The sequence below is a fragment of the Neofelis nebulosa genome, chromosome 1 (assembly GCF_028018385.1).
Source record: "Neofelis nebulosa isolate mNeoNeb1 chromosome 1, mNeoNeb1.pri, whole genome shotgun sequence".
Lineage (NCBI taxonomy): Eukaryota > Metazoa > Chordata > Mammalia > Carnivora > Felidae > Neofelis > Neofelis nebulosa.
This window is the reverse complement of record NC_080782.1, coordinates 99596185-99621205: the sequence shown is the minus strand read 5'-3', so window position 1 is coordinate 99621205 and position 25021 is coordinate 99596185. Positions and strand designations below refer to the sequence as shown.

The 25021-nt window shown below is 43.1% G+C and overlaps 1 protein-coding gene and 1 long non-coding RNA gene across 4 annotated transcripts in view; one reads left to right on the top strand and one right to left on the bottom strand.

Annotated features, from left to right (window-relative positions):
- SV2C (synaptic vesicle glycoprotein 2C) overlaps positions 1-25021 on the top strand; it is a 232759-nt gene that overhangs the window by 194718 nt on the left and 13020 nt on the right. The window contains exons 9-12 of the mRNA XM_058729253.1: positions 3466-3624; positions 6719-6852; positions 8350-8553; positions 9019-9178. Of these exons, the coding sequence (XP_058585236.1) occupies positions 3466-3624; positions 6719-6852; positions 8350-8553; positions 9019-9178 (657 nt within the window). The remainder of the gene's footprint in view (positions 1-3465; positions 3625-6718; positions 6853-8349; positions 8554-9018; positions 9179-25021) is intronic.
- LOC131511548 (uncharacterized) lies at positions 1647-23039 on the bottom strand. 3 transcript variants are annotated; one of them, XR_009261575.1, is made up of 4 exons: positions 22951-23039; positions 18409-18532; positions 3082-3201; positions 1647-1732 (listed from the first exon to the last, which is right to left on the bottom strand). It is a non-coding gene; the product is annotated as an uncharacterized LOC131511548 (long non-coding RNA). The 3 variants fall into 3 exon arrangements; XR_009261571.1 differs by lacking the exons at positions 1647-1732; positions 3082-3201 and adding an exon at positions 8125-9229; XR_009261577.1 differs by lacking the exons at positions 1647-1732; positions 3082-3201 and adding an exon at positions 11383-11769.

The window sequence follows — 25021 nt, the reverse complement described above, 5'->3', positions numbered from 1 at the left end:
TGCTCGGCATCAGCCGCACTGGTCTCTTTGCTTTTCCTCGAACATGCCAGAACTGCTCTCATCTTAGGGAACTGCCTTGGCACTGCCCCCACATACCGTCCAGCTCATTTTCTCGCCTCTTTTGGGACTTTGCTCAGAGGTCACCTTCTCAGGGTCACCTTCCCTAAGCACTTATCTTAATTGCAGCCTCTCAGTACCTCCTACCCCCTTCTCAGCCTTATTATCCCTCCCACCCCAAGCACCTTCCATTTCTAATATACAAAAAGTATCTTCATTCTGCACAGAATAAAGCTCATCTCCCTCTCTCTGGAAGCTCTGGGAGAACAGGGATTTTTAAGCTGTTTTGTTCACTGCCATATCCCCCTGGTACATAGTAAGCACTCAATAAATAGTTGCTAAATGAGTAAAACCACCATATATGTGTTCTAAGAAAAGAGGAGGTAGGAAGAAAATTCCAGAATTTTGTTTGCTAATAGTTTCAGAATATTTGTGTCCAACTCTATTTTGCCTAGTTTATTGTTTAAAAGAGGCAGTTAGAGAATGCCCTACACTTTTAGGTCAATAGGCTCTTAGTGCCTAGGGGAGCCCGACATGTATGCCCCAGGTTCTATCTCTAAACATCCCTGACTTAAAACAGTAAACCGCAAAATAACCAATCTTTTGCAGTGCCATGGCGTGTGGTAAAGGGAGACAGGAGGGAAGTGTGGATCCGGAGACCTAATATCTCATCCTGCTCTGTGACCTGAAGACACTCCCAAGTTTTATTTCCTTATTTCCAAGTTAGGAGGGTTGGTTCAGAATATGTAAAGTTACTCCCACTCAAGTTCTAAAAGGCACATTAATCTATGAAGGCAGAGAAGGCTGAAAAGTAACAGGTATTTTGTGCCTACTATGTGGTAAATACTTGGCTAGGTACAAAAATAAGCCTGTCGAAAGTTCTACTCTTAATGTGGAGATTTATATGGTAATATCGGGTTTGTTTATATTTTGTTACTTATGACTGACCACATTTTAAACTTTATGGTTCCCCTATTATACCCCTGAAATGTCAAATAGTGCCTAGCATTTAGTGGATATTCAGTAAATGTTTACTGAATAAATAAAATATTAGCTGAAATTCCTCCACGTCACTGATGATGTATGTTCCAGGGTAGTGTGCTTCCGTCACTGTTGCCATTTTTAAAGATTTTTGTCCCGTGTATATGAGTAAAAAGCATTGTGATAGATGGTGCATCCATGAGTCATTTCTGATTTAGTGGCCACCACTCTAAATCATTAGATTTACTAAGTAATTAATTCATGGTCTAAGAAGAGAAGGGCTTGGAATCTCTGGAATCCCAAGGCAGAGATGTTTGAGAAATCCTAATGACAGCGATGATGATAAAAACTAGTCTTTTGAGCACTCACTATGTGCTAGGTCCTTGGCATCCCATTTAACCTGAGTAACCACCAGGCGAGTACTGTCATCATTCGCAAATTAGAGATGGGGTCACTCACGCTTAGGTAAGTGTGCATCAGAAGAATCACCTAGAGGGCTCCCTGTCCAGAGTTTCTGATGCAGTCAGTCTGCATGACCCCTGAGAGTTTGCGTTTGCAACAAGTTTTCAGGCGATGCTGATGCCTGCTCCTGGTCCTCAGACCCTTCTTTGGGAACCACCATCTTAGAGCAGCACTGTCCAACAGCAATGAAATGCAAGTCACATGTGTGGTTTTAAATTTTCTAGCAGCCACACTAAAGAAAATAAAAGGAAACAGGTGAAATTAATTGTAATACTTTATTTAATTCATTATGCCCCAAATAGTGTAATTTCAATGTGCAATCAATATAAAAATGATTAATGGCTTAATTTTAAGTTCTTTTTTTCATAAGTCTCCAAATTTGGTATTTTGCACGTATAGCACATCTCATTCGATCTAGCCACATGTCTTGTTTTGTTTTATTTTTTTAAGTTTTTATTTCAAATTCCAGTTAGTTAACACACAGTGTAGTGTTAGTCTCAGGTGTACAATATAATGATTCAACACTTCTGTAAAACACCTGGTGCTCATCTCACCAAGTGCCCTCCTTAATCCCCATAACCCATTTCCCATATCCCCCCATCCACCTCCCCTCTGGTAACCGTCAGTTTGTTCTCTACAGTTATGAGTCTTTTTCTTGGTTTGCCTCTTTTTTTTTCCTTTATTCCTGTGTTTTGTTTCTTAAATTTCACATATGAGGGGAGTCATATGGTATCTTTCTTTGTCTGACTGACTTATTTCACTTATCATAATACTCTTTAGCTCTATCCACGACATTGCAAATGGCAAGATTTCATTCTTTTTTTAAGGCTGAGTAATGTTTTATTGTGTGTGTGTGTGTGTGTGTGTGTGTATGGCTTCTTAATCCATTCATCAGTCAATGGACTTGGGCTACTTCCATAATTTGTGTGTTGATAGTGCTGCTATAAATATCAGGCTGCATGTATCCCTTTGAATTAGTAGTTTTGTATTCTGTGGGTAAATACCTAGTAGTGAATTTGCTGGATCATAGACATTTTTCTAAAGAAGATATAGATATGGCCAACAGACACATGAAGAGGTACCATAACTGATCATCAGGGAAATACAAATCAAAACTACAATGAGATACCATCTCACACCTGTCAAAAGGGCTAAAATCAACGACACAAGAAACAAGGGTAAGGATGTGGAGAAGGGGGAATCTTCCTGCACTGTTGGTGGGAGTGCAAACTGGTGCAGCCACTCTCGAAAACAGTGTGAAGTTTCCTCAAGAAGTTAAAAATAGAACTACCCTATGACCCAGCAATTGCACTCGCCACATTTCAACTGCTCAGTACCCACATGTGGTTAGTAGCTGTTGTACTGAAGAACCCAGCCGCATGACTTAGTTGTCATATGCTAGCATAATACATTAGAAGGTAAGGCATAATACATTAGAGGGAAATAACCTGCATGTCCCTTTTCCCAGCCTCAAATCACTTGAGAAATGGTTCTCTGCCCTCAGACTAGCAGGATCACAGTAGTGTAGAAACCAAGAAATATTCCCCATTAGTAAGGAGGTCATTCTTTAAGGGTACTCACATTTTGGATCCTAGGAGTTAGTACAAGCAGACTGGGAGACAAGGTTGCTCATTGAAGCCTGGGGTGATGAGAAAAACTTCAGTAACAGGATGCCATGTGGTTGATATAGGCTGCATGTTCCTTTCCAAAGGAAGAGTGCAGAAATTATACATCTCAGGTTCCCTAGGTCAAGTCGTCTCTCTAGTTTGATTTTTGCAGATTTCACCATGGCGAGGAGGGGGCAATACAGATTACCGTTTAATGATTCCTAATGTTACAGGGAGACAGTCACAGTCAGAAGTGCTTCTCCAGGAACCACCACCTCTCTGAAAATGTCAGGGAGGCAGTCATTGCCACTGGTATGCTGGCACCTTTACAAACTCACTCTTGTTTTTGTCGTTGCAGATACTATGGATTATCTGTTTGGTTCCCTGATGTCATTAAACATCTGCAGTCGAATGTGTTGCCAATCGAAAAGATAGAGAGAGAAAAATTTTCAAATTTCACTGTTAACTTGACAATAGCAAATGAGTTGCATATTGGAGCGGAATACGACAATGGCAGGTCCAGAAACTTTGAAATAACTTAACTTTCTAAACGTAACTTTCTAAATGTATTTCTCATTGGCCTTCACTGCACTAAAGCATGCACAGTTTGTTTGTTTTAGTTTGTACTTAGTCGTTTTCAAATTGAACTTAAAAACTTCCAAATGGGCTTTAAAGATACGGTACATGTATATAAGTATTTTACTTAAAACTATTTCTGAAACAGCTGCTTTACATTTATTTAGGGGAATCGACTGGTACAAAAAGAAAATTTACAGAGACCCTGGAAAGCAACAAAAATAAGTTACGGAAGAGAAGAGCGTAGAGTGTGAGAAAATAATATGGGTTATAGTGTAATTTAATCCAGAGAAGAAATATCAAGTGTCATCTGATGCCTGTCTCCTATCCCTGAAAAAGGGGACCACTTTTCAGAACCCCTTCCTTCTCCCTATGCCAAATCAATAATTGGCATTAAATTGTATCAGGAAGACTCTCAGAGAACAGGAATCGTTTCCCAAAGTTAAGGGTTTTGAAAATATGGAATAAATTAGCAAAGGACATTTTTGAAGATGGAATCTGGAATGCATCTTGATAAGGGGAGAGAAATGGCTCAGGAAGGTGGCTCTGGTCCATTCTTTCAGGGAGGGAAAGATACAGACAAGGTCATTGTTTCCATCAGTTGTTGTCTGAGCCAATAATTGCCGGTATGAGCTCCTGTTGGTTAACATCATTCTTAGGAAGTTGTCCCAAATGCAGAAGTGGTAAAAGTAGGGGGCGCCTGGGTGGCGCAGTCGGTTAAGCGTCCGACTTCAGCCAGGTCACGATCTCGCGTTCCGTGAGTTCGAGCCCCGCGTCAGGCTCTGGGCTGATGGCTCGGAGCCTGGAGCCCGTTTCTGATTCTGTGTCTCCCTCTCTCTCTGCCCCTCCCCCGTTCATGCTCTGTCTCTCTCTGTCCCAAAAATAAATAAAAAACGTTGAAAAAAAAAATTTAAAAAAAAAAAAAAAAAAAGAAGTGGTAAAAGTAAAAGTAAAAATTTTAAATAACTGAACAAGGTCCTCCAGGGCATAACTAGTTTGGAAGGATAAGAAAGAATTCCATAGGATGTTTACGGTCTGTATAATGAAAGGGAGAATTATGAATTAGGAGATAATTGTTTAAATTGGCAATTCCATGAGGGGCCTAATCCTTAGCCAAGCCCTGTAGGATCACCTTCACTCTCCCACATAAAATACCAGCCCAAGTCAGCACTGGTTTTTCCACCAAAACCTTAGAGTCAAGTGCTCTCTAATTGAGGGTAAAAATTTACTTCATTTATTTTTTAAAGTATTGTTACTCTGTTAAGAATGTCTAGTATGTTTGTGTCTCTGACATATTTTAAATGATATTTGTTGAAGTTCTAAGCCAACTATTCAGTCATCACTAAGAAATGTTTTACATTAGCCATAGAGCGATTAGTAAGTTTAATAGTATTAAAATCCTTGTAGAACATACATATTTATTTTAGAAGATGATAGAATATTTATTTGTTTGTCCTTTAGGAAAAGTGAAATACCACCAGCTAACTCATTTTTCCCAAATAGCTTTCCTATTCAGTATCATAAAATGGCAACTCTTTTCCGTGCCATGGTACTGGTATGGAATAACTTCAGGGGTGTAGACTATCATGAAACAAAGCAAAAAGTGTAGAATAACTTGTCTGCTGGCAGTCCATATACAGAACCTGGAAGAGCGCACGAGAACCTTTGCTACACTGGTTATCTCTGGGCAAAAGAACTGGGTGGCTTGGGAATAGGTGGGGAAAGACTTATTTTATCCTTTTTTGATGTTTTGATCTTTGTACCTTGTGTACCCTATGTATATATTATCCACTCATAAAAAAAAAAACCTAAAAAATTGCTTCCCATTTCTAAATTCAGTTCTATTTCAGAAAATTGATAATATTCTTACTATGCGTCATTACTTACCCTTCTTTAATGGAAAAATTTATAGTTTAGATGGTTTTACTCTAGACCCCTGGAGTAGAGGTTCATATAAGATTACTTTTTAAGATGGCGATCTGTTAGGCCACAGTGCACTTTGAGCTGATGAATGCAATCAGGCATTAAGGTGAGAACAATTTTGAAAGTACTAAAGAATATATAGATCTTAAGTCAGTCAGCTTCCTTGCCTGGGCAGCTCAGACCCTTTCTGTTCCTACTAGGAGTGGTATTTGGTATAATAACTTCTTCTACAGTTGAACCAGCATTTTCTTCTCAGTGACTGGCTAAGTATACATTCATGGTCTCTTAATAACTTACCAAGACACATTGATAGCTATCAATCTATGTCTCCTAGAGGTCCTGACCAACACGGACATCTAAGATGTTAGGATCATCATAACTATTAGTCCTGTTCACCACCTATAATCCCTGCCCACAGCAGCACCCAGAAACATCTACAAGTTTTCAAAAATGAGCAGAGCTCTCTAGTCAGTCTGCTTGGCTCAAGGAATACCTGTTGGCTGTGAGAAGAAAAATATTCATGGAAATGAGTGTAACTTATGAGTTTCTTGAGCCTTGAGTCAATCATCCCTCACATAAATGAAGTAGAATTATTATGTCCTCTCTTCAGAATCACTGAAAATCCCTACACTAGAATGAATAAGTCTTGAGTTTTTAGCTTGGCAAACAGACTTTCATTAAAAGTGAGCATGAGAGCACATTCTCGTTAGAGCCTTTAACCCCAAAAGAGAGAGTTTTTGAATAAAGGCATATGAGCAGGAACGAAAGGATAGGATTGAAAAATAAGGAATCAGTAGCCACAGGTAAACTCCAAACACTGTACCGTCAATAGGATACTCCACAAAATCTTATGCCAACATTGCAAAGGCTTAATGAAGTTAGTTTGAATGCCATCTCTTCTGGTGGAAAATCATATTGGTGAGCAATGAGATAGCCGAAGGACAGGCTGTATGAGGAAAAGGTGGGAAAGCTAAGAGCCTAGAAAATTCAAAGGCCAGTGTCCTTTATGGAGAGTTTATAAATGGGGCATCAGATCTCTCAACCCATTTGACTTCACTTTGAACCCTGATGGACATAACCATTGATAAGAATTTTTTGTGTGTGTTGGGCAGATTTCTAGGGATCAAGTTCAAATCCGTAACTTTCAAAGATTCAGTTTTTAAGGAGTGCACCTTTAAGGATGTGACTTCAGTCAACACCTACTTCAAGAACTGCACATTTATTGACACTGTTTTTGATAACACAGGTAGGTGTGCTACTTAGCCCTGCCTAGGGCCTCTTCAAATGGCCCAGTTCTTGGCAGAAACGTGATACCCCTGTGTGGGCAGAGGCTTATGGGGAAAGTAGATGTTAAAGTGTAAAGGAATGAATTTCCTTAATCAGGTTAAGCTTACATTATTTGTCTCCCGTCAGATTTAATGCCGTTGGATTTGCTGAAGTTCAAAGTTGAAAAAAATCCTTTGAGCAGTTTTGAAGAGAAGAATTAACCTGTAGTTTGTTTGTTTTGATAATCCTGGTTTCATATTCTGATGTCCACTTAAGTGATCATGCCTGAACTTCAGTTAACAGAAACGGACCGCATATGGCCATGCTTAATCAGATAGCTTTTTAATGCAATCCATGTAATGGAGTCTGGAAAACTCTCCAGGACAAATAGGAGGGGGAGGTGGAAACACTGATAGAGCACCTACTGTATGCTGGTTCCTACTCACTATCATTAGATGTTCATTATCTCATTTGTTGAGATGATAGTGGAAACTTGGCAAAATTAAGTAATTTGGCTGCCTTCTTAGACCTAGTAACAGTTAACGTTTGGAACCAGTTTTATCTGATTGCAAGCTCATGCTTTCCCACTCCTACACTCTGGTCCATCTGTCCTATGAGTCCAAAATAACAGCCCCACACTGGCGGGAGTAAAGCGCTCCGCTCTTGGCAGCCCTGCCTTCTTGGTGCTCAGACAGGAGCCAATGCTGCCCGGCTCCAGATCAGAGTGGAATCAGGTGCCTTCGGGATTTTGTAAAGAGTGCTGTCACTGTCTTCTAACCCGATCAACCTCGGAAGACCAGCTTTTTAGGCAGATCTTGATGAGCAAGGACAGCAACAGTTTTGATTCCCACTGTCTTTTAGCAGAAGCCACCCCTCTGCACCCGCTCCTTGAACAGATCCAAGTTCAAGGCAAAAAAAAAAAAAAAAAAAAAAAAATTCAGCAGTGACCTTCCAACAAAGTTCCAGTAAGGAACTCTTGTTCCTTTGTATGTTCCTCCACTTTGACCTCAAGTTACAAATTCAGCCTAAGAAGCCCAACAAAAGTCCCGTTCCTTTTCTTTGCCTCAGAGCCCATAAAATAGCAACGACAAGACTGATTCATGCACATTCTGAAACAAATTGTTTTTGTAATTGTAGTAGGGAAGCTATTAGTACTGTAATGATAGTCCTTATGTAACATGATAATTAGAACGAAGTAACATTATAAAGAAGTAAGCAAGTAACATAATTAGCAATGGCCAACCAAAAGAAATCAGAAAATAAGTGGATTCTTTAAATTATTCCTTTATTCGACAAACATATCCTTCATTCAGGCTACTTTGTAATGTGACGTTCTAGACCAGTCCCTGTGCTTTGGCCAGACCTTGAAGCCCTCAAGGAGTTTACAATACCATGACTCTTTCCTGAATTCTTGACAGGCTTTTTTATACTGGTGTGGAACTGTAAAGAGCTTGATAAATTGTCTTTGTGTCCACAGATTTTGAGCCATATAAATTCATTGATAGCGAATTTCACAACTGCTTGTTTTTTCACAACAAGACGGGATGCCAGATTACCTTTGATGATGACTATAGTGCCTACTGGATTTACTTTGTCAACTTCCTGGGGACACTGGCAGTGTTGCCAGGGAACATCGTGTCTGCTCTCCTGATGGACAGAATTGGGCGCTTAACGATGCTGGGTATGTGCTTGGTTTCATATAAAATAAAGGAGCTGCCCCTGCAATCCACAGGGAGCCCGTTTCCCACTGTCCTCCCTATCCTCTTAGGGATTTGCATCCCACAGAGATGAGGAGAAATCCCTTAAGACCTTTCATTAAGACTAGAAATTATGTCTAATTACCTTTTATTTGAGCAGCTTCCATGAGTTAACAGCCTGAAAAACTAATTATGTGTGACTAATGTATATTTTTCCACTTAAGTAGCTGAGTAATTGATGATGTGCATTTCATGCTTGCTGTGTTTAGAAGGCTGTTAAAGAGGCAAACTTTTAATACAGGTGAACATACCTGTACCTGAGCTTTATGAAGTCAAGCCTACACCTTCCCCTTGGGATTCACTTTTGCTGAGAGATGTCAAAGACCCAAGGTTCTTGGTCTACTAAGATGATGAGAAACATTCCAGCCTTTTGTGTTCTTCATTGGCAGGTGGTTCTATGGTGCTTTCAGGGATCAGCTGTTTCTTCCTTTGGTTGGGCAGCAGTGAATCCATGATGGTAGGTGTGCTGTGTCTGTATAATGGATTGACCATCTCGGCCTGGAACTCTCTTGATGTGGTCACTGTGGAACTGTACCCCACAGACCGGAGGTATGTTAAAATGGGCCTCTAGGAAGAGGTGCTCTGAGCTTCATGGGACCACTGAAAAGTCATAGAATATAAGCCAAACTGTCATTTCCCAAAGGAAGTGAAAATCCAAAAATAGTATCTGGTTTATGAGGTTGTAGTTTTCACTCCTATCTCTTAAAAAGAAAATGTAGGGGAATATAGTTGCTAGTGGAAGAAATAATAAGGCAGTGAAACCGGTGAAGGGATTTAATTGTGTCTATGACTTAGTTTGGTGGCTAACAATAGGAGGAACCTTTAATGAAGCAGTGAGGGGCAGGATTTAACCCACATTTTGACCCACATTTTGAGTTGCTAATCAGTCCTGAGAGGGTCCTTACCTTCCTTTGCAAGTGTCTACATGAGCTCTGTATTAAGCAACCACGCAGAAGTCTCTAGACCATATCTCTTGACCTTCCTGGTCTGTTGGAGGGAAGCCCACCACATTCCAGTTACAACAACAACAGCAACAACACAGATTGCTATTAGAAGAAAAGTATGCATCAGACCCAAAGTGGAGACAAAAAGACTACACCTTTATCAGAGAAGGGGCTAAAAGGTAGAGTTTGGGGGTAGAGCTATAGCAGTTGAAAAACTGAAAGAATAGAAACCTGTTTTTCCATTTGACATAAGCAAAGACAAATGGCCTCTGCCTTTTTTAATTTCATGTATACTTTGTCACCACAGAAGCCCTTTCTGCTGGAGGATAGGGTCAGTAGTCTCTGGACTCCAAAGTGGAGAAGGGATTTTTCTAGGACTATGCAGACATTTGGGGTAAGAATTTTCAACTGATCCCAAGTCCCTCCTTTTGTTTACTGGCCCCAATGGGGTACATTCTCTGCCTGTCCAGACTCTCTAGCTTAGATTTCTTCTTCATGAACATCTATCACTGAGTGTATAGAACACTAGCGGAAGTATATACCCATCTCCTGAAGAACATCTCAAACTCTCATGGATGTCTAATCAAATATTATTCTAAGTAACCTCCTATTGAATATTGAGGCTCTGAAAGGAACCACGTACTCCACATAAAGCGTCTCCTTCATTCATTCAACAAACATTGATTCTCGTTTGTGAGTGAGCTCCTGGGGCAAATGCCAAAGGCCTTAGGATGAGGGTGCTGCCAAAAGAGAGAGAGAGAGATTAGGACTCATTAAGACTCTGCAGTATTAATTGAGTATTCTTTTATCAACCCTTCATCTTGCAAACAGGGCCCAGAGGTAGATTAAACTATACATTTAAAATAACACCCTGGGGTGCCTGGGTGGCTCAGTCAGTTGAGCATCTGACTCTTGATTTCGGCTCAAGTCATGATCCAGGGTCGTGGGATCAAACCCCACATTGGAGTCCACACTGGGCATAGAGCCTGCTTGGGATCTCTCTCCCTCCCTCTCCCTCTCCCTCTCCCTCTCCCTCTCCCTCTCCCTCTCCCTCGACCTCTCCCTCTCCCTCTCCCTCTCCCCCAAGTGTGTGCTCACACTCTCACTCTCTCTCTCTCAAAATAAAATAAAATTAACCCCTTAATGTTAAAGCAAGGCTATGGCATTGTCAGATGCCTTTTTGTTATGCATTTAAGAGTTTGAGGGGCGCCTGGGTGGCGCAGTCGGTTAAGCATACGACTTCAGCCAGGTCACTATCTCGCCTTCCGGTCCGTGAGTTCGAGCCCCGCGTCAGGCTCTGGGCTGATGGCTCGGAGCCTGGAGCCTGTTTCCGATTCTGTGTCTCCCTCTCTCTCTGCCCCTCCCCCGTTCATGTTCTGTCTCTCTCTGTCCCAAAAATAAATTTAAAACGTTGAAAAAAAAATTAAAAAAAAAAAGTTTGATACTCTTTTAGATGACTCAGGTGCTAATCCATCTACCATAAGGGATGGTACTCCTCTATGGCAAAATCTGGCTTCAAGAAAACCCATGAATTTGGCAGATCCCCCCCATGAGAAACATAGGCCAGCTCTAATTCTGTTGTTGAAAATGTTAAACATCAACTAAAGCAAGAACAGAAACATGCACAAATTTTATTAGGAGACACGCCTGTGTAAGAGAGAACAGAGAGGGAAGTGAAGTCTGGGAGAGTTGCCCCGAAGCCTGAGCCCCAGCAAAGGACCGAGGAAGGATATTTGGGTGGACTGCCCCAGACCTCCAGCAGTCTCAGGAAGGTTTGGCAAGGCTGTTGAAGGGGGCAGGGGGGGACGTCAGCTTCCAACAAGTCCTGTGTGTCCCGAGAACCAGCCTGCAGTAGCACTCCGGACATGCTCAGTTATTGGAACAGCAGAACGTGGGGATGGATTTGAGAGCACAGCAGCTGGGGCAGCAACTTGGATGTCCGAAAGGTGTGTTTACACCTCAGCCACACCTTTGCTGGAGGACACTCTCCAGCTCTTATACAGATGTAATTAGATACTGTGCAGCAAGTCAGTGTGTTCAGTGATCGAGAGATAACTGGCCCTCCAGCACTGTCAGGGCCCTGGTGAAGGAGCTAGTACTCCCAACTCTGTTTCCAGCTAAAACTGTCTCTTCCATCTCTGCCCATCTCTGTTCCTCTGGGTCACACAAAGAGGTCTCCATGGCTCTCTGGCTCATCTGTCATAGGAAAACGCCAACAGTTTTGCATGCAAGCATCCTATGGCCTCTTCTCCCCAAGAAGGCAGAAGAGTACATCTTGACAAGAATTCTGACTAGAGCCTGTGATATTTCATATTGGAACGTAAGCAGTTTCCCTGCCCAGTTTCTAGAATCTGCCCTTCATGATCACAATAGGACGCTCTGATTCCAGGTCCCAAGCTCAAAAAGTAACTTGATTCCCTATCAAAATCCCAGTCCAAATGATTCTATCTGGGGAACATAATGGAAGGTATAGTCTAAGTGCTATATGGCAGTTACTTAACACTTGAAAACCACATTTGTCAAGCACATGATGGCTTTTCTTTTAATGTTATATACCTTTGGCTTTTCCTAGGGGTTATGTTTGCCTTTACTGTGAAACACCAATGAGGACAGGACACCACCCTTTACAGTGTACTTTTCCCTCTGTGCACAGTCCACCCCCCAGTATGCAGGGAGCTCTGGAACCCCTCATAAGCAGCTGCTCTGTTCCTTCATTTCCTGTGATAAAAATTGGTAATTCTTCACATTTCACTCTCTCTTATGCAGTAAGGGGGCCCATCTCTTCTAAATCTGCATGGTCCAGCTAGTGCTTCGTTCCTTCTCATTCTGATTTGCCCTCTTTTCTTCCTCTTTTATTGAGTTTGTGTTTTTCATAAGTTACCCAAATTATTTCCCAAAGAGGCAAGGAAATTAAAAATCGGAATTAGACACACTTACAAAAAATAGCACTTTTTTGTGCCTAAAACATGAAACAGGAAGTACCTACAAGCACTTTTTGTTAAGAAGACCTCTGTTTTTCCCCTCTGCATGCCACATTTTACTTCTGAACACCAGGTGTGGGGGGCTTTCTTAATTTTCTACAATTCATAGCAAACAACCGCTATATGTCCTACGACTTAAGTCAATTCTGACAGCATCTATCTGGAAATAGCCTCAGATCCTACAGGCTAGGGTCTCAGTTCCCACAAGACTGCCCCCATTTCAGACGCCAAACACAAGTCAGGTTATCACCTGCACTTCTGACCTACTGGCTATAAATTGGAGTTCTCACAACCCCTTCCTTGGGTTTGAGAATTTGAATGGCTCGCAGAACTGAAGGAAACATTTACTTACATTTACCAATTTTATAAAAAGATGCAATTCAGGAAGAGCCAGATGGAAAAGATGCATAGGGCGGGGTATGAGGGAAGGGCCCGGAAGCTTCTGCTTCTCCAGCTGCCACGACCCTCCCAGTTCTTCCAGTGTTGACCAACTTGGAATGTCAGCATCTTGTGGTTCAGGATTTTTATAGAGCCTCATCTCTAGCCCACCCCTTCCCAGTTCCAACCCTCTAATCACTTGCTCTTTCTAGATCAGCCCCATCTGGTCGCTTTCTAGGGGCCCCACCCTAAGTCACCTCCTTAGCATAAGCTCAGGCATGATGAGAGGGCTGCATTATGAATAACCGAAGGCATGCCTGTCACTCAAGTTTTAGCAGCTAGAAACCTGGACAGAGACCCCCATATATTTCTTAGACCACACCTTTCTCCTGTGTAAGTGTCACTATGATTCTTCTATCTTTAAAACCTCAGCATCAAAAGTAAGCATGACATAATGATTGCAGTCTTAAACAGATACTTGATGACATTTCAGCTTTTCCCTCAGGTTAGAAAGATAATGGACAGTAACGATGCATAATACAATCAGGGGCAGAGAAAGGAGTGGAAGGACCCTCACAAAGACACAGACTTGTAGAAAACTCTGGGCTGGTAGTGCATCCCCATTGAGTCATTTTAGTGGAGTCTGTGTAAGATCCAGTTTGTTGATGGAGATGTGAGGGGATCCATTTTTTGAAATAGAAGCTTAGGGAAACATTTTAGTATATTTATTCTGTGACACTCTCTGACACCAAATATATGGTGTCTTTTCCAACACCAACCAGTTCTCCAATCTTGACACCACGTGGAGTTAGCATCAGATCCTACAAGTTAAAGGGCTCAGTGTCATGAGACTGCCCCTATTTCAGATGCCAGCTGCAAATGGGGTGCCCAGGCGACTCACACTGCTGCCCAGCCAACTACAAATTGATGAATTTCCACAACCCTGAACACGTTCGATACTTTACTATATAAAGTACTTGGGTGAGGCAGGGAAAAGTCCCAAGTGCAGGAGCCTCTGTTCCCATGGAATTAATTAACTTACACCACCCGGCTTCCATGTGAATGCTTTCACCAGTCTGGAAGCTCTCTGGATTTATAGAGGTTTCATTATGGAGGCATGACTGATTAAATCATTGGTCATTGGTGACTTAATTTCATCTCCAGCTCCTCTCCCTTACCTAGAAGTTTGGGGTGGAGTGGGAGGCTAAACTTTTCAACTTTCTATTCATATGGTTGGTTATTTCCAGAGACCAGCCCCCATCCAGAAGCTATCTGGGAACCCCTTAAAATAAAGCAGAGATGACCTGTAGTTTTCTGTTATTATGTGGAAAAACTGAGATTTTATTGTTTTTATTTTTTTTAATGTCTAGTCATTTTTTGAGAGGCAAGAAGGGACAGAGCGTGGGCAGGGGAGAGGCAGAGAGAGAGAGGGAGACACAGAATCTGAAGCAGGCTCCAGGCTCTGAGCTGTCAACACAGAGCCCGACACGGAGCTCGAACCTACAAACAAGATCATGATCTGAACTGAAGTCAGATGCTTCACTGACTGAGCCACCCAGGAGCCCTGAATGCTGAGATTTTAAAGACTGATACAACTCAATGTTACCCAGAGTAGGTGAGGGTGGAATTAGTGCTCAGAGACTGTTATGGGAATTCTAAAACCAGGCACAACATTTTTAGAGGCAGGAATTTTTTCCTATAGGTGAGGTGTTGTTTCCTCTGACTGCTCTCAAGACTTCATCTTGGTGTGGACTTCTTTGGGTTACCATGTTTGAGGTTCATGCAGCTTCTTGAATCTGTAGGTTTGTGTCTCTTGGCAAATTTGTCAGGTTTTCAGCCATTATATATTTGAATATGTTTTCTCTTCTTCTGCCTAAACTCCAGTGACATAAATATAGGATCTTTTGTTACAGTTCCACAGGTCCTTGATGCTCAGGTGATTTGTTTTAGTCTATTTGCTCTGTTTTTCTGATTGGATACTTTCCAGTGTTTTCTCTTCCAGTTCACTGATTCTTTCCGCTGACTCCTCCATTCTGCTGTGGAACCCAGTCACTAGGCATTTTTTTTTTCTATTTGTCATGATGTTTCCTATATTCTTTATTTTTCAAGTGTGTTGATAATTGCTCAGTGAAGCATTATCATCATGACTGCTTTAAAATCTTTATCAGATAATGCTAATATCTGTCATCTCAGTATTGGCATCTCTTAATTATCTTTCCTCATTTTGTTTGAGATCTTCCCAATTGTTCTTAGGATGACTGATATTCAGTTGAAAGCAGTCATTTTCATGTTTTGTTATACTTTAAATCTCTTGTAACCCATTAATTTCTAGAACTCTCTGGGAGGAGAGAAGGGTATGCTACCTCATTATTGCCAGGTGAAGGTAGATGTCCAATGTCCCCACTCAGCCTCTATTAACAACCAACCAAGAGGGGGTGTCCTCGTTACTGCTGTCCCCCAGTGGGAGTCCACTCATGATCATGATACCATGGAGGGGAAGAAGGGAGAAGGGAAGGAGCTCATTACTGGCCAGCAAGAGTCCCAGTTCTCTACTTAGCCTTTCCTGATACCACTTCAGAGGCAATATCGAGGCACCTCATTACCGTTTGTGAAGGTGGAAGGCTCTCTCCTTGGCATTTGCTTGTATGCCTGGCAATTAGGGCAACAATTTTCCTGGTATTCATTTGGAAAAGAAAGAGTATTATCTAAACATATTCTACCTTTCTAGGCTGCTCCTCGTTGGGCAAGAGAGAGCAGGGTTTGTTGAGGCTTTTAAAATAATCTGTAGGTGGTGGTATTTCCACACCGCCATGTTCTTTGGTTCCGAGTCTGAGACCAATGCAGCAAAAATGAATAAATAAATAGAAATAAATTTTTATAATGCAGGGTACTCACACCTCTCAAGTTCCCTAGCTACTCTGCTTTTTCCTTCTGTCTTTCAATCTTATGTTTGCTTTATAGTAGCCAGTATTTTTTACCTGTAGTTAGTGGGAATACTCATGAAAGTATGACTATTCCATCTCCATATGAATTTTAATATTATTCATTTACTCAACTACTTTCTTTTTTGAGTGCCTGTGATACAACACTGAACACGCTATTTGGGGTCAACTCCCACAGAGCTTATGTAAAAGTGAACATCAGGTACAGTAGAGTCAGGTCAGAGTTGTTGTGAGGCAAGTAGACGGTGCTGTGAAAGCAGAGAAGAGGTCTTCCTGTCACTTCCTGAGAAGTGACATCTGAGCTAAGACCTGAAATATAGTAAGTGATAGCCAGGCAAAGAGATAGAAAAAGAACATTGCAGATGACACACAAAATACTATATGAAAAGCTCTGGAAGCAAAAGTTAACAGAAGTAGGTAAGTAACAGATCATGAAGGATCTTATAAATTGCATTATCCTGTGGGTGATGGGGAGCCTTGAAGTGTTTTGGGAAGAGGGACAAGATCAGACAAGAGCTAGAGAGTTTACTCCAGTGGCCAGAAAGGCAGCAGGAGGACTGGTTAGGACACTGAAAATAGTGATGTGAACTAGAAAATGTGGGTAGAAAAGGAGAGAAATCAATATTCAACATGTTCACAGAAACTTAGAGATACAATAAACAAAATTTCGTGGTGGGTTAGATGGTGGGATGTGGAAAGAGGTTGTCAAAGATGATTCCAATTTCTGCCTGTGCAGTCGAGTGGATGGTGATGGGCATTTTGAGATTGGGACACAGAAGGGAGAATAGGTTTGGGCTGGCATCGGGAAGATAATGAGCACCATTTTGGACATGCTGGGTTTTCATGTCAACCTGACGTTGTCTGATAGGCATTTGAATTACTATGTTTGGATGCCAGAAAGACACCTGAGCTGGGGATAGAATGTTCTTTCACTAATTCGTTGAACAGATGATTTTGGAATATGTATCACGTGGCAGGAATTATTCTGGTTCTTGAAATACAGCAGTGAACAAAACAGACCCAAACCCCTGGCTTGATGGAGCTTATATTCTAGTTGGGGAAAGACAGTCAAGAAACAATTAGATAAGCAAAGTAGGTATATCAAATGGTCCTAAGTAGAAGGAAAATAAAGTTACATTACGGCATAGAGGGCACTGGGGCCAGGGGATGACTATTAATACGATGGTCTAAGAATATGCGACTATAAAAAATGACATTTAAGCAAAGATGCAGGAAGATACTTCAAAGAGAACATTCACAGCAGAGGCAACAGTGAGTGCAAAGGTCCAAGGGTGTAAGTGCGAGACCACTAGCAGGAAAGGTAAAGAAGCTTTTTACCCTGGAGCAGCACAAGCAAGGTGGACTGCAAGAGGCAGTAGGTCAGAGTGGACACAAAAGGCTTTGGTCTTCATGCTGAGAGACATGAAAATCCATTGGAGGATTTTGAGCAGAGTAGTGACATGATCTCAAGGATGTTTTCAAGGAGAACTGGCCTTTGTGTTTAAAATACATTATAAAGGATCTGAGGTGGAATCAAAGAGACCAGTTGGGAGTGCACTCCAATTATTGTGGCAAGATACAATAGTGCCAGTGGACAGGGTAAGAACTGGTTAGATTCCAGGGGCACCTGGGTGACTTAGTCGGTTAAACATCCAACTTCAGCTCAGGTCACGATCTCACAGTTTGTGAGTTGGAGCCCTGCACCAGGCTTTGTGCTGACAGCTCAGAGCCTGGAGCCTGCTTCAGATTCTGTGTCTGTCTCTCTCTGCCCTTCTCTGTCTGTCTGCCTCTCTCTTTCTCTCTCTCTCTCAAAAATAAACATTAAAAAAATTAAAAAAATAAAAAGAAGTTGGTTAGATTCTGAAAATATGTTGCAGACCAGAGGCATTACTGAAAGTTTGGATGGTGAGGTATGGGAATGAGTTGTTGGGGGAAAAGATACTCAGAATGACTTCCAGGTTTTTGACCAGAGCCACTGAAAGCCTGGAATTGCCTTTGTTTATATAGGAAAGATTGTGTGAGGGGAAGGTTAAGGAGAAAGAATCAGGAGCTCAGTTTTGTTCATGTTAGGTTTGAGATGCTATTAAATATCCAAGTGGAGACGTCAGCTAGGCAGTTCCATGTATGAGGCCAGAGTTCAGGGGAGAGGACTAGGTGGGAGGTAAAAAGGTGAGTCCTTTCAGTGTATAGATGAAATTTAAAGTCATGATGTCAGATGACACCACCAAAGGACGACTTGTAGATAGAGAAGAGGGGAATTCTGAGAACTCAGGCCAGAGACATGAGAGAATCCAAAGGTCAAGCTGATAAGGAGAAGTCAGGAAGGGAGATGGAGACTGAGTGAGTGAGGTAAAAGGAAAAGACATTAGGTAGGTCCCGGGAGCCAAGTGAAGAAAATGGTTCCAGAGGAGGGAGTGATCAGGTATGATAGATGCTGGTCATAGACCAAATAGATTAGGGAATTTGTTACTAGAATTGGAGTTATGGCAGCTACTAAATTACTGGCATGGAGGTGAAGATTGGGGCCTGCTCACCTGTATCAAGGCAAAAGCCCAGTAGCCAGACTCCCATCCACAGCAACAGGTGATCCTGAGGCAGCCCCAGGTTTGACACAATCTTGAGGTTTAGCTGACTTCTGTACCCCAGACAGGGCTGAATCTGCAGGTGGGAGATAAATGGCCCCACCTGTAAAGACAGGAGGACCTTAGGGACAATCAACACGTGTACACATGTGCATGTTTGAAGACAACCAACCATCCCTTTGTTCTTCTGCACTCTTGTGGCATAACTCTCCTGGCAGTTGGGCTGGTGACTATATGTGGAGATCAGGCAGTAGGGTTAGAAAGGCTGGGGGTGGGGGAGCGGGGAGCGGTAGTTCAAGTCAAAGGAAACAAAAAACAGAGGCCTACAGGAGAATAATGTGTCTGAGAAGGCAAAGGGTCTAGTCCCGTGGTAAACCCATCAGGGTAAGGAGATCCAGAGTTACCATAGCAGGTAACGGCATAGGCAGCAAGTTTAGTGTACCCGGCTAGGAGACAAGGAAGGGTTCAACAGGCCAGAAACTCGGGCCAGGAGAGTAGACGAGAAAAAAAAAAAACCCAGCCTGTCAACAAGTGGTCAGAGTAATTAGGAGGCATCGTCATCTGCAAAAATGAGGCCTGACACTGAGGAAGGGCTTTGTAAGTCAGAAATCTCTGTAAACTCTACACTTAGCACAACAGGACAATACTAGCTTCCAGTTGACCCTCAGTAATGTTCATTGGAACTGCCTCTTGCCCAAGGCCAGAACTAGCCCAGGTGGAGGTGGGGTGGCAGAACTACAGTGAAATTTGGGGGAGGGAGGTGCCTCTCTGTTCATGCACTCAGCTGTGGCCAACCACCTCCACTCGATCCTCTACCTTCATCCCAACTCTATAGTAACAGCTGGGGATCCTTGTCGAGGCCAGCTGCACAGTGCCCCTGAGGACCTACCACAGTGACTGGGACTCCGTGGTCCGTGTGGTGCACTTCTTCTTCCAACTCTGAATTTCTGAATTCTGAGGCATGGCCTTGAGAAGCAGAGAGCAGTACTTGCAGTTCTGCTGGGATCGATGGGGGGTTGGGACAATAGAAAAAGCAAGCAGTTCTAGCTGGGTGTATGTCCTTGAGGCTGGGACAGATAGTGAGGCTGGGAAGACAGGATAGCTTTGAGAAGCATTACAAGGGAAGAAATGAAGAGCAGAGCAAAATGATAGATCTTTGAAGTTTGAGCATTATTGAATATACAAGTCATTGTATGGTATTTGGACAATTTCTAATCATCCCTATACAACATCAGCCTCTGTCCTGTGTCAGAAATAAGCAGGGAGCCTATTATATGTACTGTAAACAATGGGCAACTGATGTGAGACTCTTCTAACAGATGGGAAATATGACTACAACAGTGTACCAGAAAAAGAACAGATTTTCCCAGCTTGTCAGAAATCTAAACGGGAGCCCACCCACTGAACCACATTGGTCCAGGGGAGCTTCCTTTTTTCCATCATCTCTCCACACCGAGGTGCTGCCACCATCTAAATCGTCTCAGTCTTCCTTGGACTGGGAGATGCCAACACAAGACATGTTCCATTTATTGGGTTCAGTCAAGGCTGGTTGGAGTCCCGCCCTCTCTCTTATAACTATGAAAAAAATAGTAACTTTTCCCTCATCTCTTTGAATCTTCAAAGAGTAAACAATATGTAATGATAGGTTGACCTTGATTGATCTAGTGTTCATTAATCCCATTCTTTACTTCCCTTCTTTTTCTCCCCTCCTTGGTCAAGGTTTAAAACCCCCCTGAAAATCCTAAACATAGCCCACCTGATGTAAGAGGATCAGCTGCCTCATTTTCGTTCTCAGTTCCGGCCTTCCCTGTCATTCTGGGTCCAGGCGTGACTTCCTGCTGCCACACTGTGGGTGTGGCAAAGCTCCACTGCTGACGCTTCCTGTGTCCTTATGGCCCAGTGGCCATATTTACCCCTTCTCCATGGAGCTCAGGGCAAGGAAGTCCCGCTTTGTTAAGTGATGAAACCAAAGCTGTCCCTGCTTGGCCTCCACACAGAATCCCTCAGCCCAGCAGGCCTGTCTCGTGGGTATTCACCCAGCAGCATGCTCCTCGGCCTTTCTCTGGCCACTGGCCTCCTTCTTCCTCCCCCCTTACACATGCAGTTTCAGACATGACCTCAGAAAGCATTTGAAAGTAAACCCTGATTGATTCCACCTGCTATTCCCTGCTTGTCCTGGTCAGCTGCTGCTGTCACCCAACACTGCGGGATGGTCCTTTTCCTCCATGAGCTGAAACCAAGGCATCTGCCCAGCATTAACCAAACTAAGCCCCTCCCCTGAGGGCTGTTACTGTTTAGGCAGAGAAGTTCCCCATTCGGTCTCCATGCTCTATCCTGAAGGTCTTTAATCCTGGATCTTTTACTGACCAGCTGTGCGACCTCAACGAGACCACTCAGCATAACTGTGCCTTATTTGTTTGAGATACAAAATGAGGACATTCTACATCTGTGGCTCTGAAGATAAAGACCATACTGATTTTTTTTTTTTTGGAGATTTTGAGATGAAGTATTCTTTCATTCAACTATCGTTTCTAACCAATCTACACTCCATCTGTGTCCGTTCACCGTGCCTTATTATTCTTTGTAGGCCTTTTCATTGTATTATACATGTTTATATTTTATGTGACCTGAGTCTTTTTGGCCATTCAGCCAATGTCAGACCCTTTCTGTCTCCGGCAGTTAGAAGTGGAGTGTGAGGGGGTGGGAAGTACGCTTCACCCACCACCTCCTCCCCAGGTAGTCTGTTATGATGGCAGCAAATCCTAGCAAATGTGCACATGGGCACAGAAACAGTCATGCAGCCTGTTCTGGACTCCGGGTAAGTCCATCTCTCTGCCCTTGGGTACTGAACAAGCCTTACACGCAAGGGCTATAGGAACATCAAGATATGCTGATGACAGGGCCATCAGACTTAGAGCTGGTCAGGACTTTAAGTCTCAGGGTGCAGGGCCAGTGGCTCTAGAATCTGGGGTCTCAGCTAACGGTACCATTCCACCAGTTTTAGGTGGCTGGGCTTACAGGATACTTGTTCATCCATGCTACTGAGGGCGGAACTTTCTTTCCAATCAACTGCATATCAACCACTCATATCACCAATGAGAAATTGTCTCTTTGTTCATTAACAGACTTTTCTTCTGCACATTTCTAAAATGATGTGTAAAGCCCTAAATAACTTTCTCTAGCCTGTTGATTCCTGATTAACATGTTTCAAATTCTAGACTATAGAGCAATTTCTCTTTATACTGAAGTACTTTTAAAGCAAGTTACCACCCGGATCATACGATGTTAAGGTAGATGTTTGTTTACTATCTGTTACCCACTAGAATGTGAGCTCCTTCAGGGATGGACTTTGTTTTCCTTACTTATTAGCATAGCTCTAGGTGAATGGGAGGAAGGGAAGTGAAGGGGGTGCTTTTGAAAAGTCAGCTGGTTGGAGCGCCTGGGTGACTCCATTGGTTAAACGTCAGGCTCTTAATTTCAGCTCAGGCCATGATCTCAAGGTTTGTGAGATAGTCCCCCATGAGGGGCTCTGTGCTGAGCATGGAGCCTGCTTGGGATTCTCTCTATCCCTCTCTCTCTCTGCCCCTCCCCATTTGCGTGCATGCGCGCAATCTCTCTCAATCTCTCTCTGAGTAAACAAACCTTAAAAAAAAATTAAAATCCAGCTGTTATGGGCTGTGGGTTTCCTGCCCATGTGGGATCTAGCACCGCCACCCCCCATCTAGGTGAGCTGCTTAGACCTGTTGTAAGGGGGTAGTGCTCCTCTTCCCTTTCCACCTCTGCTGTCAGAGCCTGTGACCTTCCAGTCCTTCAGCTGCCAGCTCCCCCTTGCCCACACCCCCCCTACTGGAAACCCTCCTCCTCTTCTCTTCCCCTTCCTCCATCAACAGCGCCAAGGATGCCTGGTGCTGCCAGAAAATACAAGGTAACTTAGATCAGTCCTTTAGCCTTTCTGGGGCTTGGTTTCCTCACCTGAAAAATGGAGGTGAGTCAGGCTCTGTGCTGAGGATTTAGGTCATCTATTTAACCTTATGTAATCCTCACTCCAAGCTTACAAGGTAAGGAGTCTTACTCCATTTTCTGGTTAGGAAAATGAGGCACAAAGAGGGCAAGTAACTTGCCCTGGGTCCCTGAAGCTCAAACCCAGCTGTGTGACCATGCAGTGCTGCTCCCAGGACAGACATACCTACGTCTCTCCTAGCAGGTTTTGGTGGGTGGGGGGAAACCTCTGAGAACTGGCTTCCTTTTTTTTTTTAATGTTTTATTGTTTATTTATTTTTGAGAGAGAGAAAGCAAGCAGGGCAGGGGCAGAGAGAGAGGGAGACACAGAAGAATTGGAAGCATGCTCCAGGCTCCGAGCTGTCAGCACAGAGCCCAATGCAGCACTGGAACCCAGGGTCCACTGCGAGATCATGACCTGAGCCGAAGTTGGTTGGATGCTAAATAGAGTGAGCCACCCAACCACCCCTGGGAATTGGCTTCTAAGAAGCTCACCTGGTAACTGGGAAATACAGTCATTTTCAGGAATCCTGGCCTTAGATGAACTCTGAATTCCCTCCCAGTGCTGTCTTTCACTCCATTATTATCCATCCTGGCCCAGGCACTCACCTAGTAGCTTCATCAGATACATGGTGACTCACAAAGACTCCCATTATTGCCCAACTGTGAATATTTGCATATCAACAGCACAAGCTGTAGGAAGACCCTTGATGGCGGTGGGGATGGGAGGGCTACTTTGGGCCCAGGGATTCCTCTTGGCTCACAAACCATAGGTAAGTCCTTCTCCACTTGTATGTGACTAAGGCAAGGCCCGCTTGCAGTGCTACAGGATGCCATCCTCCCAGGTTAGGGAGGACACACAAAGACCATACACACACACACCCACGACTTACCTGGATGAGACACACTTTGTCTTTGTTGAAGATCAGAAAGTAATTGAATTCAGCCTTTTCTGATTTCAGAATGTGAAATTAGGGTTATTTCCTCTGTACAAGCAAAGATTATAGTCTGGCATCAATAAACGTGGCCTGACCAATGCCCATTAGAATGCCCTTTACAGAAATCTCCTTCCAACATATTTTTAAGATGTGGGGAAATTCCTTCATTCTTTCCACAAGTATCCTAGAGGGGTTAAGCAATGAATGAATGGAAAGACTCCACAATCCTGCCCCAAAGATCAGGCTGAATCCAGACACAGAACTCTGAGATTGGTACAACCCAGTCCTGGGGGGGTGAGCGGTTGGGGGGACCTTGTTCAGCAGAGAGAGCCTCCATGACCGCCCAGAATCCTGCTTGCACAGCAGCTGCATAAAAGTTGGAAGAGAAAGAAATGATTCAGGTTAGATGAGAAACAGATCGCCTCTGGGGGAAATGAGCTGTGAAAAGCAGAGTAAATAAGAGAACAGGAGCAGGGAGGGAGAAGAAAAGAGGTTGGATGAAACCTTTGCCTTGGATTCCCGTCCTGTGGGCCATAGTCTCCCTCCTATCCCACCCCCACACACACCGTCTCATAAACGTTTCCCCTGCCTGTGTTACACTGCCTGATAGTTCCTAATGAACACATCCAGCCCTTGCTTGTGAAGGTGTTCATTGCAATATCATTCGTGTTCCCCTAGTTTGGAAAGCTCCCAATTATCCAGCGGTATGGTTACAGAAACAATGGTTATATGCCAAATCACTTCATTTTAAACAAAACATAAACAACGTGGGATGGTTTTATTAATTTTGGGGGGGAAGAGCAGAAAGCAAAATTGTATAAATCCTGTAATTGGTAAAGATATGGATATGAAAATATGGAAATGAAAATATGAAAAATATGGAAGCACCCTGAAAGGAATTCAGAAATGAAAACCATTTTTTGGAGGGGGGGGGGCACGTAGATATTTTGCTTTTGTAATTTCCTTTGGTATATCATAAGAAATCCAATCAATTTGGGGCGCCTGTGTGGCTCAGTCGGTTAAGCCTCCGACTTCAGCTCAGGTCATGATCTCACACTCCGTGAGTTCGAGCCCCGCATCGGGCCCTGTGCTGACAGCTCAGAGCCTGGAGCCTACTTCAGATTCTGTGTCTCCCTCTCTCTCTGCCCCTCCCCTGCTCATGTTCTGTCTCTCTCTGTCTCAAAAATGAATAAAAACATTAAAAAATTAAAAAAAAAAAAGAAATCCAATCAATTCAAACATGCAGTTTTCTCTGGAAGAATTGCAGGGTTCTCAGCCCAGGATACACCTTAGATTCACACAGGACATAAAAAATATCAATGCCTGGGCTTCCAGTAGAGCAACAAAGTCAGAACTTCTGTGGGTGTGGCCCTAGGCATTGGTATTGCCACATCACTGTGGTTTTTTTTTTTTTTAATGTTTATTTTGAGAGAGAATGAGAGCTTGAAGGGGAGCGGGGGAGGGGCAGAGGAAGAGGAAGAGAGACCCATCCCCAGCCTGAGATCGCCTCCTGCCCTCTGCACCCCCATAGTACCCTGTGGCTATCTGTGTTACTGAGTTTAGCATGTTGTGTTTTCATGATCTTTTGGCATCCATCTTAATGCAAAAGAGGACTTTATCTTAGTAAT